Consider the following 16,101-nt stretch of genomic DNA (forward strand, 5'->3'; position numbering starts at 1 on the left):
ACTCAACCTCCATAACACACACAGACTCATACACATACACACACACACACACTCACAAAGGTTGAACTCAATGGACCCGTGTTTTTATTCAACCTCAAATACTATGTAACATTCCCAAAACCCCTTTTTAACAAATGGCACTGCACTCTTTCTGTGTGGGTCCCCAAAGGCTAGATTCCCCCCTACTATATTGTAAGTGCTCATGAGCAGGGCCTTCCTAACCCTCCTGTACTGAAATTGTAATGTAACTGTTCTGTCTCCCTCCATTTTTTAAAGTGTTGCGCACACTGTTGGCCCTATATAATATATATAATAATCATAATTTGGAGTGTCTGTTTATAAAGGAGAGTAGTACTCCAGTGAATAGAACATTTAAAGATATCTGGTAGCCCTCACCTTACAATCAAAGAAGCAGCGGGGGTGGAGGAGACTCTGGAACATAACAGCACTAATAGATTTTATGTACTTTAACTGTGGTCTTTGATGTTGGTGGATGAATCATGCACACAATTTGTAATGTGCAGACTACTTATGTAGACTGACCATTCTTATGTTAAGGAGCATACACACACAGAGAAAATAAATATGTGCCCTTTATATATTTTTTTATAATTTATTTTTGTGATGAGAGTAGTTGTTAGGTCTATTTAGCAGTCATTACATTGTAGTCAAAGTTATGTGACATGTCAATTATCCTTTTACATTAACATGTTATGTAGTATATAATTTAGCTTCATAACATTAATTTTTTTAATCTTTTTTTTCCAGAATTTTGAAGACAATGCATTCCCACATTCTACAGAACAAAGTCCACAAAAATGTGAATTGTGCATCATCAAATAACACATACATTTGCACTGTACAATATGAGGAACCTGTATATATGGCTGAATATTCTTTTGGAACTTTCTTTTCTATGGTCTTGTGCCATATGCATGAAGTTTTCTAAATTTGTAAGTCAGCAAAATAAAGTTTTAAATCATGCAAGAGTTAAACGAGGATGGCAATGGGAATCTTTAAATGTCCTTGAGGAGAAAGAGGTGGAACAAAAACTTTATGTAGGACAGGTAAGTAATACACATTCATATTGTAACAGTACATCTAATAACTTGTTTACAATAACTTGTAAATTTGTTTACAAAATTTCCTACAGGCATGTGAAGAACTGCAGAGGCAGGGGGGGCTAGCATTTCACCTCAGGGGTAGGACCTTGCCTGGTTGTGGGGTGCAAATGTAAGTTGGGTGCCAGCCAGATTAAGGTGTTTTAAAGATTTTATTCTTCACAGCAGCTAACCTTTAGGCTGATAACAGCATCACTGTACATAGTAGAACCTCAGCTGGTTAGCAGACTTCTTCACACATCCTCTCACAAGAGTTTCCAGACCCAGGTAAGGATTAAGCATTTACCCAGTCTCACCTTCCAGACAGCAGGCCTAGCAGAACTAACACTAGCATGGAAAAACAAAATGTATTTTTAATAAATATTTAGGTTCCTCTCCCTAGCAAGAAGCTTCATAGTGTGTGGCCATGGAGACATAATTATTTATAGTCCAGCACCATTGTATCTTCTGGGCTTAGGGGAAATGAAAGGAGCACAGCGCTATCAATTTGGAGATATATATACAGTATATATATATATATATGACATACAGCGTGATATTCTTCCCTTTTGGTAGTGATTGCCTTTGTTTTATGCATTATAAATATACTCTCACTTATCTTATTTGTTCTACTAGATTCCTGGAGCTTTTCTTTTCATATTGTTTGTAATCACACCAGGTGTCCTGCACTCTCCCATTTCAAAGTCTAGGCAATTTTGTGTTCAATCAGCTCCCTTCCCACCACTGTGCTGTGGTTGTGTGAACTGAAGAGTTGTTTGAATGTAGTACTTTTCTTCCAGTACAGTGTGGTCCAACACAATCCACCATATCACACTGTGGTCACAAAATGACATTTCAATAAAGTTGTAACAAAACAATTAAATTGTGCTGCACTGTTTTTAGTGCATGGGCACTGCAGCCTTTACAGCCTTTACTGTCTTCTAATGCAGCTGCTGATGTGAATGGGTCCTTAAAGTGACATTAAACCCTCCGATTTTTTAACATAGACCAATACTGTAATGTGTGCCTTACTGTAATCCATGGTTGTTCCCCTTCTCTTTGCTGCTCTTCCTTTTAAATCCTCATGTCTTCTCATGCTTGGGGAGAACTTCCCTTTTCAGCTCAGGGCCTCTTCCTGTAGTGCTGGCTCAGGTTACAAGCCTATAGAAACTAATACACAGACATCGTGTATCCATTCCTGAGACAAGGCAGTCTGCTGCAAAACAGAAGTTCTGCAGAGCATGAGAACAGATACAGATTTAAAAGGAAGAGCAGCAAAGAGAATGGAAACAACCATGGATTACAGTAAGCCACACATTACAGTATTGTTTTATGTTAAAAATCTGAGGGTTTAATGTCACTTTAAATTTACCTATTTTAAAAGTGTTCAGGCTGGTCATGTGAAGCACTGGGTCTTATCTGCAGAGAGTGGCACCTACCTACAAAAAAAGGAAATAATCTGCCTATAACTTGATGGCATGTTAGACCTTGTACCTAACTAGTAGGTACACAGATTGTAGAGATTGAAATAACAAAAAAACAAAGGTTCCAAGGGACAAAGTAAACTATGAAGGAGACAGTGGTCCCCTATTTACCACATGAAACATCTGAAATTAACACAGATTCAAAAACTTCCTGGGGTTTGTGCACTGTTTCTGGATCATTGCCATTTTTAACTGTTTGGAAGTGATTCAGTGAAAGAGTCATTTTTACTCTTAAGTTTGCTTACTTCAAAAACCCAATTATGTGCAGGAAAATTTTATATTTGTTTATTTTATTGCACATAAATATATGTGTTTGAAGTGAGCACAGGTTAATTTAATCTTTAATAAAGATTGAACATTGCTAGTTTAGTAAATTAGGCCCTTTGCATCTAGCAAGTTGCTGAACACAGCTGAACACAGCCCAGGTGTTACACATAGTTGTCCAGAGCAAGCCATAAAAACAATGCCATATTTATGCAGTGGCAACAAATATTTTATGTAAATAGTATTTATAAATAAGGATCAAATGCACACAAAGAGCATTAGTAAGTGTTCATTTTTTTCTACAAAAATTTTATAGCATGCCAAATAATGGCTCATACATTGCAATCTGTGTTATTCGCATAATTATCATACTCAAATGCACAATTAAATAGCGAACACATTCATCGTTTTGAAATAATTATCTTAATTAGGTATTTATTTTCATTTTATATATATATATATATTTTTTAAAGAAGCTTACAGTCTATGCTATGATAGTATGCTCTTTAATTGTCCTGCCCTGTTTACAAGCCTGAAATTAACCGGGTTTAAGTTCTAACTAAGTGGAACATTTAATTGGACCCAGAGGGTAGTGGAAACAATTAGCAGTTTTGTTATGGTCTGTGCTAAAAAGCCAGTCTTTGTTCTACACAATTAAATAGATGCCAACACATTTCTCCCTGTCTCTACATATATCAAGGCTCATGACTTTTTGCTTTACAATTAAACAGTCTAGAAATTGGTAGGTTAATTAAAAACAAGGTAAACATATATGTTTATTAGTGTTTGTAAATGTGTGTGTGCACTTTTTAAAACTGTGTTAATTGGACTGTGTTCTCAGTAGTTGTGTATGTCTAGGCTCTCACAAGTATTTCAAGTTTGGAGAACCCCTGATTGTTAAAAACATATTAGCTAAGTTGGGAAATGTTATACCCAAGTATAATGTTTCCATGAAAATCAGTTTATGATGTGTTAAATAGACTTAGTTGGACTTGTTTTGCATATTCAAACAAACATTTTAATGCATGTGCACATTCTAATATTCTAATGTGGTCAGATATATTTATATTGGACATGTAACCCCACACAAAATGTGTTTCATTTTATTTCAAATCGATTCAGATTTTTATTTCTTAATTTTTTGGATTTTGGATCCACAATTCAATGCGCTTCATTATTCGAATTTCATATCTGTCCAAATTTTCGTTTTTGAAAGATCCACAACAGGAAGTCATGTGACCTTGCCTGTAATGCAATCCCCAACAGCCAAAAAAAATCTGCTTGGCCAGAGAACAGTCACAGTCAGTCACAGTCAACAGTCAGATTTAGTTTTGAACGAAATTCAGATAGATCTGAATCTTCGTTAAAGAAACATTCGGATGCGTTTGCATTCGGATGCATCCAAATGTCCGAATTTAACGAAATTCGTATAGATAAATATTTGGAATGAAACTAAATGTACATGTTTAACTTATATAAATGTATATATTTTCAGTTGCAGTTTATGCATTTGGTGCTTTGTATATTTTCCACATGCACTGTATAACTATAGAAGGAGAGTAAGACAGCAGACAAGGTGTACCGTAACTTAAAATGTAAAATTTCAGAAATCTAAACTCAATGATTTGATGAATGCCACTCATAAAAATAATTATTTGGTCATTTACATTTTACAGTTTTCATTTAACAGTTAAACATTTTATTTGTTTCTGCTACTATTTTTCTTGACTTGGGAATTTAGCTTATTTACGCAGGCAGCTGGTAATTTATATGTTAGTTGTAGTAACTATGAGTGTTACAACAGTGGCACTCTATCCAAGAAAATGTCAAAAGCAGCTTGATGAAGGAATTAACTTGTCAATATTTCCATTGGTCTAACATCTATTAATGCTAGGAGAACCTCTGGCACCAGCCAGAACTATTTACAGTCCAGCATTCACATAATTCAGTTTTAAATATGGCTTTAAACAGCTTATTCGAATGTATTTCTATTTATTAGTTTCCTGTTTTAGCAAGGCAGAAGTAATTTGTAAGAACATCTACACCCCCACTGTAAACATATGTTTGGTGCAGACACACTGAAGTATTCACCTGGTCGTTTGTGCACACCTTTTGCTACATATAAATAGATCTTGGGGGCTATCACTTATTGATTATTATGTACCAGATTTAAAGTGAACCTGAGCTTCTCATGCATTGCTGTACCTTTAAAGTGATACTGCAGCCAAGTTGTGGACAATTAGTTATTAACATATTTTTAACATGCAGTAAATAAGCTTTAACATACGGTCTTACTTACCTGTGTAGCTGCTCTGTGGACTAATTAACCGTTAACGTTCATAGCAGAAGTACTTAAGTCATTCTCTTAGCAGCTTAGCTAATCCTTTAGCTTTCTAATCACCAATATAAATACAGGTGCTCTAGGAAAGGAAAACTGAGTGAGCTGGACTGCTGAAAGAACTGATTGATTTCAGTGCTTTTGCTGTGAATTTGAGGATTCATTATTTCACAGTGTCCGCAGCTACATATGTTAATAAGGGCTTGACTTAAAGCTAATTTACTGCTTGTTTGGAATATTTCAACTTATTCAGCATTATACCCAACTACAACAAATTTTAGACCTCAGCTTTCTGATACATCAATATTATTTGAACATGAGGGTTTTTGAGTATTGCAAGCAATGTAGTAGAATGCTTGCACAATCTCTTAAGTCTAGACAAGCTAAAAATGTTGTTTCCAAAATACATACCAAATTACTCTATGCTTGAATTCCATCCTAAATCACGTAGCTGATGCTTTTCATCAATACTATTCTACATTATATAATTATACAACTCTTCTGGCCCAATGCTCAGGCCCAAACAGCTTATACAGAGGACACCACTTCCAACCCTGAAGTGACCAAGGAAATTAGAGGTGGTAACTATTTTCTGTAGATGTTATTATATATTTTCCCTCTTGCCCTTTCCCATGCCCAAATGGCCTCCCAAGTTCTTTCTACAAACAATCCTTAGTAGAATTGCTCCCTATCCTGCAGACACTCACAATACTGTCTCACCAAGTGTCCCTTCACCAGTCAAGCTCAAAAGGCCCATATCACCATTGTCACAAAAGAAAACAAGGACCTAATGTTGTGTGTCAGCTTCAAGCCTACCTTACATATTAACATGGACCCTAAAATCTATGCAAACTTGCTATCCAATAGACAGAAATGTATCTCCTCAACAGATAAGGTTTGTCCTAGGCTGTGAGGCCTGCAACAACAACATTAACCACCTCCCGGCCCCACCTCTCTAGATCTAAGCGGGCGTCTTTAGACGTCCGCTCAGTCACACCCACTCGGCTCGAGGTGCATTACAGGCACGATCATGTGACTTCATTCCGAAATTAAAATTTTTACTGCCTAAAGCCTAAAGCTTTACCTGACCATTGATTCAGTGTACTGTGTTCTACTGGAGACTCATATGATTCTTTGTTTCAGTTCACTTGTGTACTATAGACTCAGAACTGTTGTATGTTCTGATTCTCAGTGTACGTTTAGCTGGCTGATTAGTTGCAGGGCCGGACTGGCAAAAGCTGACCTCTCTCACTCCAGGATCATATTGCCATAGCTGCTGTCCTATAGATTCAACACTGAACCCTTTCAAATGAATCAGTTATCAGTTCAGGCAGATGAATAATTTCATCCAGTTCACTGAAAAGAATCAATTCAAAAGAACAATCCATTCATGAACTGGACATCACTGTTCCACACAGCCAGATGCCCAACTGGACTGTAAGGAGGAGGTATGATGACTTCAAAGCAGGGGAATTTTTCAAGCAGAGGCACCTGAAATGTATCTATTCCCCTGTGTGTACGCTCAGCAAAAAAACAAAAACAAAAAAAGTTACTGGAGCATATAGCACTTTGTAGCTCTTCCCATCTCCACCCTCAGCTCTGCCTATACACACACCCCCTTCCTCTATTTCACAATGCCTAATGGGAGATGTTGTCAGCTCTCTATACTAGTATATGACATGCACTGGTTACCTAGATCTTCCCACTGGCTGCAGGAAGGACTGATCTAATAATAGGAGGATAACTATGAGGATGACTATTATTATATGTCTTAAACCCCTCTATAGCCTTTCCTAAGCTTCTCTTGGGTTGTCATAAGTTTGAGAAGGTATGTAACTTTAAAGTTAACTATTCCACATCTAATGCATTGGATAGTTGCTTGACGGAAAAAATAAACATATGTAGCAATGCAATACAATAGCAATAGCAATGTAATACAATAGCAATGCAATACAATTTCCAATAGTAATCAAAGTACTGAAGTACATGTAGATATATTTTCTGCAGACCCTCCAGAAACCAATGTCTTGAAGTAACTTCCATTGTTACATGATCCCTTGATGCTTAGCACTGCATCTTCCATTCCTAGTTTGGAAGAGCAGCAGTCTTTCAAATGGACATAGTGCCAAGATATCTTTACTTGTGCCAGTAAGCATCCCTCGGTCCTTTTTCTGATAACTTATTTTGGCTTTGCTGAAATACATTTGGGTTAACCATGGCGCCAGACTTAGATACAGTATCTTTGTCAGGTGCAAATGGACAAATGGGATGGGTCTCTAGAATTCGGAACTCTATTAGCATGCCTGCCTGCTCACTGCGGTCCTAGATAGGCATTAAAAGAGGAGCATAAGATATAGATTATTATAGAATGTCACATCTCACATGCTCCCGTTTTCCTTTCCTTGGATTACCCTATTGAATGGACCTTATTACTACTCCGTGCCTTTCTGCTTACCTCCCCATCCCACACACACACTCATACACGCACACACAAACACTTAAGACCTGGAACACTCTTATTTGTACCTTACAAATGTATTTGTTTGTGGGATCCATGACTTTAGTTTCAGAAAATCCTGGATTCCTTTCCCACATATATACTGACTTTTTCCTAAGATGAAGTAGGGGAAAGCCCTGCCCTATGTACCAAGTTCTGCTAAATGATACTCTGAAACCTTTTGTGGGCTTCCCATCCTTTCCTTTGTGGTCAATGACCTCATTATTTCAACCTTCAGGATTTCCTTCACTCAATTCAAAGTTTCTGTCAATAGATAATATACAGCATTTGAGTTGTGTCAGAAACCAGTAGACCCCACCCATACTATTTTCATATGACCTATTATTAAAGTCAAAATACACTTCTTCCCCGTATTATATTTCTGCTTGGGAAAAAGAGCTCCAAATCAATTTGACTCAGTCTGATCTGGACCACTAGGTGTAGCTCAGCACAGGAATAGATTAAAACAATTCTACCAGGTAGGTAAAAAAGTCCCCTTGCCCTACACTGGATTTTTCCTACTACTTTACCCGATTGCTGGTGGTGTGGTGCAACAGTGGGTACTATGCTACATATTTGGTGGCACTGGCCACATCTCAAAACATTGTGAAATTAAATATTTGACTTTTAACAGAAGGTTACGGGTTCTTCGGTGTCCAGTCAACTGAAATTGTGCTACTCTTTATTCTACCTAACACTAATTCATCTATTACCATAAACCTTTTTTGGGGGGTTATTCTGTACAACGGAAGATCAAGACTCTGCACTATGAGGCCCTTGGATCCTTTAAAGGGTGTTCCTCCTCTTGAATGGAAGACATTTAGGTCCACAAACTTTTAGTGCATATGTTAAACAGTAGGGGCTAGAGACTTCAGACATCCCTTCTACAACTTTCTTACACCAAGATGGCGGACCCCTCTACTGTGCCCATGCATGTTACTTTCTCTTGCCTTTCTCATTTTCATCCTTACCCCTCATTTTTCATTTACTCCTTTTCTTTTTTTTACTCTCCTTTTGTATCTTCCCTGTGGCATGTGGCCCCCATATTGATCTATTCCTTATGGACCATAGACATCGAGTAACCCAATAGCTGGGTTGCCCTTCAGTTTCCTACCCTTTATTTCCTACCATTATCGGATGGTGATATGAATAGTCTATACTCTGTTATATTTAACTTGTTTTGTCCTTTAATAAATGCTAATCATGTGCAAAAAAAGTCAGCATTTAAATGTCCTAAGCCTGGCAACAGATTCACATCTTAGAGGTCAGTGCTTGCACAAAGTAAGCAGTTCTCAGTGTATTCATTTCTATATGTCCCACATGTGATCACACAGAGGACCCCACTTTACAAAAACACATTAATGAGGCACTGTGTAATCACTTAAATTTACAAATGTATGCAACACAGTACCTTTGCTTTTTATGTAATAAACAATTCATTGTCAGGTTTTTGGGCTTACATGATGGATTGTATAACTCCAAAATAAAACTGAATTAATTGTTTAACCCCTTCATGACTGAGCTAGTTTTTAGTTTCTGTTCCTAAATGACTGACACACTTTTTACATTTTTGCTGTGTGATTCTTCTACAGCAGAGCTTTTCTACATAGCTTCTAATACATTTGTATTTTTTGATAGGAATTGATTGACATCTAAGACATAATAAAAGGCTAAATATAAAATAATCCTGGAGTAACTGTTTGCTGCCCTTTACACGACTCGTCTCCATAGTATGCAATTACTTTCTTCAGCCTCTCTATTAATATGTTAGAATGTGTTATTGTCAAGAGCAAGAATAAATGTGTGTGAACGGGGGACTGATGGGCACAGAGAGCTTTGAAAACAGTATAAAATGAGCGGTAATGACTAAAACATATCTTATGCTATAATGTTATCCCTTAGCAAACTCCCAGTAGTGTTTTTATATTTGCCTATACAACTTCTTTAATATATATATTTTTTCCTCACTAGCTTAAGTCTGATTCTGATAAACAAGATGGGTCAATTAAATACATTTTATCTGGAGAAGGAACTGGAAACATATTCACTATGGAAGAAGATTCAGGAAAGATATTTGTTCATAGAAAACTAGACCGGGAAGAAAAATCATTTTATACTCTCAGAGCACAGGCCATAAACAGATTAACAGGAGTCCTTGTTGAAACTGAATCTGAATTTGTTATTAAAATTCTGGATATCAATGACAATAAACCAAAGTTTATCCATGGACCCTATATTGCTGAAGTTCCTGAAATGTCTCCCATAGGTACAGTATACTAAACAGGTGTTTGAAAATGTCTGTTGTCTCATGCTATGTGAAATATTGCTTGAATTATTTTTTTGTATACCTGACCAAAGTCAAGAGGTTTTCTTGCCTGCAATTAATGTCATCTTTAAATGATTTATGGTGGCATGAATTTAAAATGTTACCCTTGAAAGGTGGCTAAAGCCCAACATTAAAATGTTAAAATCGTGTACATAGTAATAACAGATGACCGCAAGCAAGTGTTTACTAGCAATTCAGTAAGTTGAAATTATGTGACCTATCTCTAAAGAGGTAAATGAGGATAACCCTACATTGAAATTGACCGTAAAACACTCCATGCACATGTATCTTTTGTTTTAGCTAAGATTACATACAGCATCAGCACACAATCTAATTTATCTCCCCTTGAAAACAAAAAGGTTTTCCAGGTAACTGTCACAAATTGTTTTTTCAAACAGTAATAAGCACACTTTAAATGGCCATAATTACACTGTGGCTCCCCATGTTTTGCTGATGCAAAACTGTCCTGCTGCTGGCCAATTTCTGTGGCCAGTGGCCTCTTAAATTCTCATTAAAAATATATAGTGATAGTGTTTGCTAAATGCATGGATATCAAGCCTTTAGTGCAATGCTATGGGGTAAATAAACCCTGAAAGAGGGAAAACTGTAGTAAAGAAAGGGAGTACGGGCAGGTATTTTACTACTTCGAATTAAGAGAATGCAGATGAAACAGCAGTGTACTATTGACCAGCAGCAGAGCAATTTTAATAGCAAAACTGGCACAATTTTACTAGAGATGAGCAGAGGATGGGATTTACTACAAGAATAAAGATAATACAATGTATGCATAACTTTTATTTTACCTATGGGGATAAGGAGTGTGTTGAATGTGAGTGATATATTGTGAGGTAGTTTAGGTGGACACTGTTTATGCACTTAGCTTTTTACAAATGATGCAGTGGAGCTTAATAAACAGATGAACTGTAACAAATGAACACTGCACTTTATGCACCTCTTTAAGCACCCCTTTAAGCACCCACTTATAACTTATAAATAAAGGCCCGGTCAACATAGAAAATAAAAACAAATAAACCACAAAACAAATGAACACTCTAAAACACCACCCCTTAAACAAGAATTTCTATTTATTTATTTCTTTTTTTCTGTTGGTTGAATATAACTATGTCATTCTTTTTCTAACACTGTTACCTTGGATATTCACAGTGTTTCAAAATATCTTATTTAGCTTTATTTTTTAAATATTTATAAACTTTGGAATTTTGATACCTTAATGTAAAGGTTTCCTTTCTTCTGTGCAATATACTTGAAAAAATCTGAACGCCTTTACTGAAAATAAATCTAGCAATACTATTTTCTCAAGAAAGGTCAGCGAGGGCTTATTGTATTTTAAGCCAAGGGATTTTGATTTTGAACCACAAAAATCTTCAAATATTAGATTTTGTACGTTGGGTTCAAGATGAGTTTGAGGAAAAGAGTCACATAAAAATCCAACCATCATAGGGCAGTCACGTAAGCTATTTCTTCTGTATGTGGCTGTGTTCCTGCATTTATTAAATACAATCCTAGAAAGCAGCACATTACAGAGCTTTTACATTTCTGTTTTGCTTTGTGTCAGAGATGTCATCAGTCATAGATAATTGGATTGAGATTACGTAGAGAGGCAGGTTCCATTTATCTACCAGTTTGTTTGTATTCGTATTCCATTGAACAAAACATTTAATATGGTTAATATTATTATTCCTATGCCCTATATGTGGTTAATTTAAATAGATAACACAAATATTCAATCAGATTTCTCATATATTGTTTGTTCTGGTATTTGCATATATGGTGTTCTGTTCTAGAAAAAGGTATCGTGAATGTATATAATTGCTATAAGATAGATAGATAGATAGATAGATAGATAGATAGATAGATAGATAGATAGATAGATACTGTAGATAGAGTTAAAAACCAGGGATTAGCTTTGGGTTTGTGTCAGCCATCAGTTGAACCTGAACCCAAGTTGTGCACAGTTCACCGAATGTTTAAATGATTCGGCCAGTTCACCATCCCACCAAATCTCCATCTGCAACCACTAGTTGCTAGGATGCCAGTGACTGGGCTGCAATGCATCATTGATAGGATACAGGAGGGCACACCATAACACCCTATGACGCTGTGATGCAGCAACAGCCTTATCAACCAATTACACTGTGTGGGCCGCATAGCGCCATTGATTTTTAACATACTGGCAAACTAGCTTCTGGCTGCTATGTTGCTGTGCAGCTCAAATGCTAGCATTGCATTTTTTTGCACATGATTGGGTATCTGACAAGACAAAGAGGTGAACTTTACTTCTTTAGTAAAACAGTTGTTACCCCTTATTCATACACAAGGAGGTCCGGATCTGCGTGCCCCCTTAATGAAAGGGGCACCTAGATTCCTATAAGCCCCCCTTCCCGCAGACCCCCTTAACCACCAAGCCAGGGCTTTGGGGAAGGGGCCCTTGTCCTCATTAAAATGGGGACAATATGCTTTTCCAGGGGGTCAGCCCCTGGCAAAGCACCCTTCCCATTTCGAGGGCATATAGCCTGGTATGGTGCAGGAGAAGGGGTCACATGCTCGCCCTCCTCTTTCCTGCTCTGCTAGGCTGCTGCTTGGATCGGTCTTTTTTGGCATTGGGGGTTCCCCCTAAAAGTCCTACCAGTCCTTAAGGGTCTGATGTGAATTGCCGGAGTGAACCACACACTGTTTTTTTTATTGTTTGCGTGGACTGTCAAAAGTTAAAAAGAAAATAAGTAAACATGTCACTTTTCTGCAACATAATAATTGTTTTTCACTCGTCCAAATCTGAATGCCGAAACTAATTGACTTTCAGACCCGAATACCGAAAAACAAAATAAGAAAACATCCAAAACAAAATGCAATGAAGCGAAATATTTTTTTGCCAGCGCACATGTCTAGTCATCAAATGTAATGCAACTGCATTAGACATGAGAATGCTGAGTGACATTCCACCACCAGAGCCGCAGGGAAGGAGGGGGAGTGAGTAGTCATTGCTGCAGGACCGAGGATCAGGTGAGTATATCTTCTTTATTTTAGCCCTTATAGACCAAAATGAGCAGTTAACCTTTGCAGTTGTTACCCAAAATTGTAGGTTAAGATATGATTCGCTATATATGCGTTCACACCTACAAGTATTTAGTTATGAGGATTTAAACATGAGGATTTTTTTAGTTCAACACAACAACAGAAATGCATTGGTATATAGTACTAAAACTTAAATACAGTGAACCAACAATCTATTTAACTACTAAACACACAGCAATGATTTAACCTCTTGCCGTCCGCCCGTAGTAGAAAAACGGACGGACGGCACTGCTGCATTGGCGGGTTGCCGTCGCCAGAAGGCATTTTTTTTCTGCTCTCGCGCGCCCCCTAGCGGGCACGCACGGGCAGAAAAGACCCGTCCAATGCGAACACCCGGTACCGGGTGTTTCACATATAGGCGATCAGCGGGTCCATAGCCTGCCGATCACCGCAGCGCTGAATACTGAAAAATGGCCTGGATGGGAAGGGGGTTTAACACCGCGGATGTCAACTGGTTAAGCATGCAGAGGCATATTAGCAAAATACACAGACGGTGATATATACAAGACAAATGACATATACTGTATATATACATATATACATACATATATGTGTGTGTTTGTGTGTGCTAAGTGTGTATATTTGCCAGTTAACTATCATGTGAGGGCCCCATTCTGGTAGTTCAAACAACTAATATTTCCTGCCCAGTTTGGATCAATATAGGTCTTGCATTCACAGACTTACATGGAGGGGCACTGATTGGTGGCCTCTAAGTGCTAATCTAATCAAATTAGAATAATTTTCTTGGGATTGGATATTTTTCAAATCCCCTTTGTTACAGCATCCAGCCCCTTTCTATGTGAATCTTCAATGGCTCTACTGTACCAGACTCTGAAGGGAAAATTACAAATGTGCAGGTGCTCACAGGCTAACCCCAGGTCATGACTGTATCTTTACAAGGGTGGACAATCTAATTGTTTATTTATGTACAAGTATCCTTTGAAGCTCTTAACCGGAGGCTAAAGAGAGTATGCACGTATTCTCAAGATAAATCATCAAGGCTCCGAAAAGTCCAAGGATCTTATTGTTTTTGTCCTAAACATATGTAATTAACAGATAATGCCTGGGCATATCAGTAATCACATTCAAAATCACCCTATATTTAATTTCCCAGGACAGTAAAGACACCTTTATTTTTTACACCCAACATTGAAAACATTTATTTACAAAAACTATATACTGTACATATGTTCATGGAGAGTTGACATAAACCTCATAAGATAACACAGTATGGGGTTAGTTCTACTGCAAGGTTATTTTTTTGATTGCCTGGAGTTCTTCCTTAAAGGATTTGTGCATTTTTCATGTTTTCACTGAACCTTCTCTTATTTGTTGCATTGGTATATATCCCCATAGCAGAACCCAGCTACCCATGATCTTTTTTTTTCCAAAAACTTGCAAATTGTCCTTGAAAAAGGTCAGAAATCAATAACAAGTTTTGGCTCCTATGGACTTCAATGGGGTTCATGAGCTATATTTGGGGTTTCTGGATTTCAGTCTGGGTTCACAGATTCTTCCATGAACTGAACTCAGGCCAGTTAACTCATCACTAATGCAAACATAGACATATAATATATCCTTCCAGCCTTAAGAGTTAGTTCACAAATGATTTCACATTCACTGCAATGCTGTACTTTGAGCAAACTATTGCAGTCTCATCGCTCTCACCTGATCCCTGTAGGAGACAGTATATGCCAGAAATTGAGTTCGCCTTTGCAACCGGCTAAGTCCACTCTTAAAGTGCTCCCGCCCACTCCTTGCGTACAATGATATTTTACTGGTCTAATGAGTAATTGAAACCAATGCAGTCTATACATCTTTATGTGTCTGAGATTCTCAGCCGTGGTGCCATGCTGCCATGCTGGCTAGATGAAGAGACATTTAAAGTGAATCATAGACAACTACTAGAAAGAAAATCTCCAATTCTTTACATGTATTAAATGTACATTTGACCAACATGAAATGGCTGCTGTAAAAAAAATGGAAAGCTGTACATTTAGAAGGGCTGAAGTGAATTGACACTCCCACCATATACAATCTTCAGCCTACATAAGTGGCTTTAAGTGCTGTGGTCTAGGGAGAATGGTTGTTATGGTAGTGGCTGTTATTAGGTAGAGACTTTTAAGTATTCAACATTTGTTACATTAGGAGTGTGAAATAAAGCTTATTTAGTGCTACTGCTCATCTGGCAGTCACACTCTTGTGAAGACATCATAGTTTTGTGTGCAAACACCAATGGCATAGAAATTATATTTTTTTTACTGGGTACTGTCTGATTCTAAAATATTACCATCAGTTTAGATCGTCCTTACTCTTGCAAACCATTGCCGATCCAATGTAGCATTTTACTGGTTTTGCCTTTGAATTAAAACATAATGACATACTGCTGCAGACCTGCTTTGTGTGAAAATAAATTAATACCAATATATACCACTGACTGTTTAAAAGCACATTAAGCACAAATTTCCTTTGAACAATTTGCCAACATGTTGCTTGACTTCATTAGTGGATTTTAGGGTAATATTGAGCACTGAAATTTAAACCATGGATGAAATTGTTTATTTAACTTAATTGAAGTTTAGTGAACTCCAAAATACTTCAAAATATGATTGAATGGTACTAGTGGAATTTCTAGCAGCTGCCAGTTTCATTAAAGTGTATGAGGAAAGATAAGAACGGCTGTCAAGTTTTTGTTTCTTTCTGTGTTCCTGCTAGCTAAATTCACTCTTTCTCCATTTCTCCTGGTGACCGGTGGTTAATTACCCCCAAAGTGAATCAAACAATCAAAAAAAAATTAGAGGGTATAACCCTTCCCTGCTGTATTAAATATAACAAATGTTGTAGCAATGCATAGACTTTATCTATAAACTTTCTATGTGTGTTTGTATTTTTTAGATTGTCCCTACTGTTTCAAGTCATTGCCCATGAAATATAGCATTTTACTGGTTTTGCCGTACCTTTGCATTATAAAAGTTAAATAATGCTGAAGACCAGCCTTA

The 16,101-nt window shown here is 37.2% G+C and overlaps 1 protein-coding gene across 1 annotated transcript in view; it reads left to right on the plus strand.

The window, feature by feature from the left end:
• LOC108798573 (cadherin-19-like) overlaps nt 1-16,101 on the plus strand; it is an 82,755-nt gene that overhangs the window by 14,118 nt on the left and 52,536 nt on the right. The window contains exons 2-3 of the mRNA XM_018570334.1: nt 769-1,067; nt 9,655-9,949. Of these exons, the coding sequence (XP_018425836.1) occupies nt 867-1,067; nt 9,655-9,949 (496 nt within the window). The 5' untranslated portion in view covers nt 769-866. The remainder of the gene's footprint in view (nt 1-768; nt 1,068-9,654; nt 9,950-16,101) is intronic.

This window comes from Nanorana parkeri, unplaced genomic scaffold (genome assembly GCF_000935625.1).
Source record: "Nanorana parkeri isolate BGI_ZX_2015 unplaced genomic scaffold, ASM93562v1 scaffold1509, whole genome shotgun sequence".
NCBI classification, from domain to species: Eukaryota; Metazoa; Chordata; class Amphibia; order Anura; family Dicroglossidae; genus Nanorana; species Nanorana parkeri.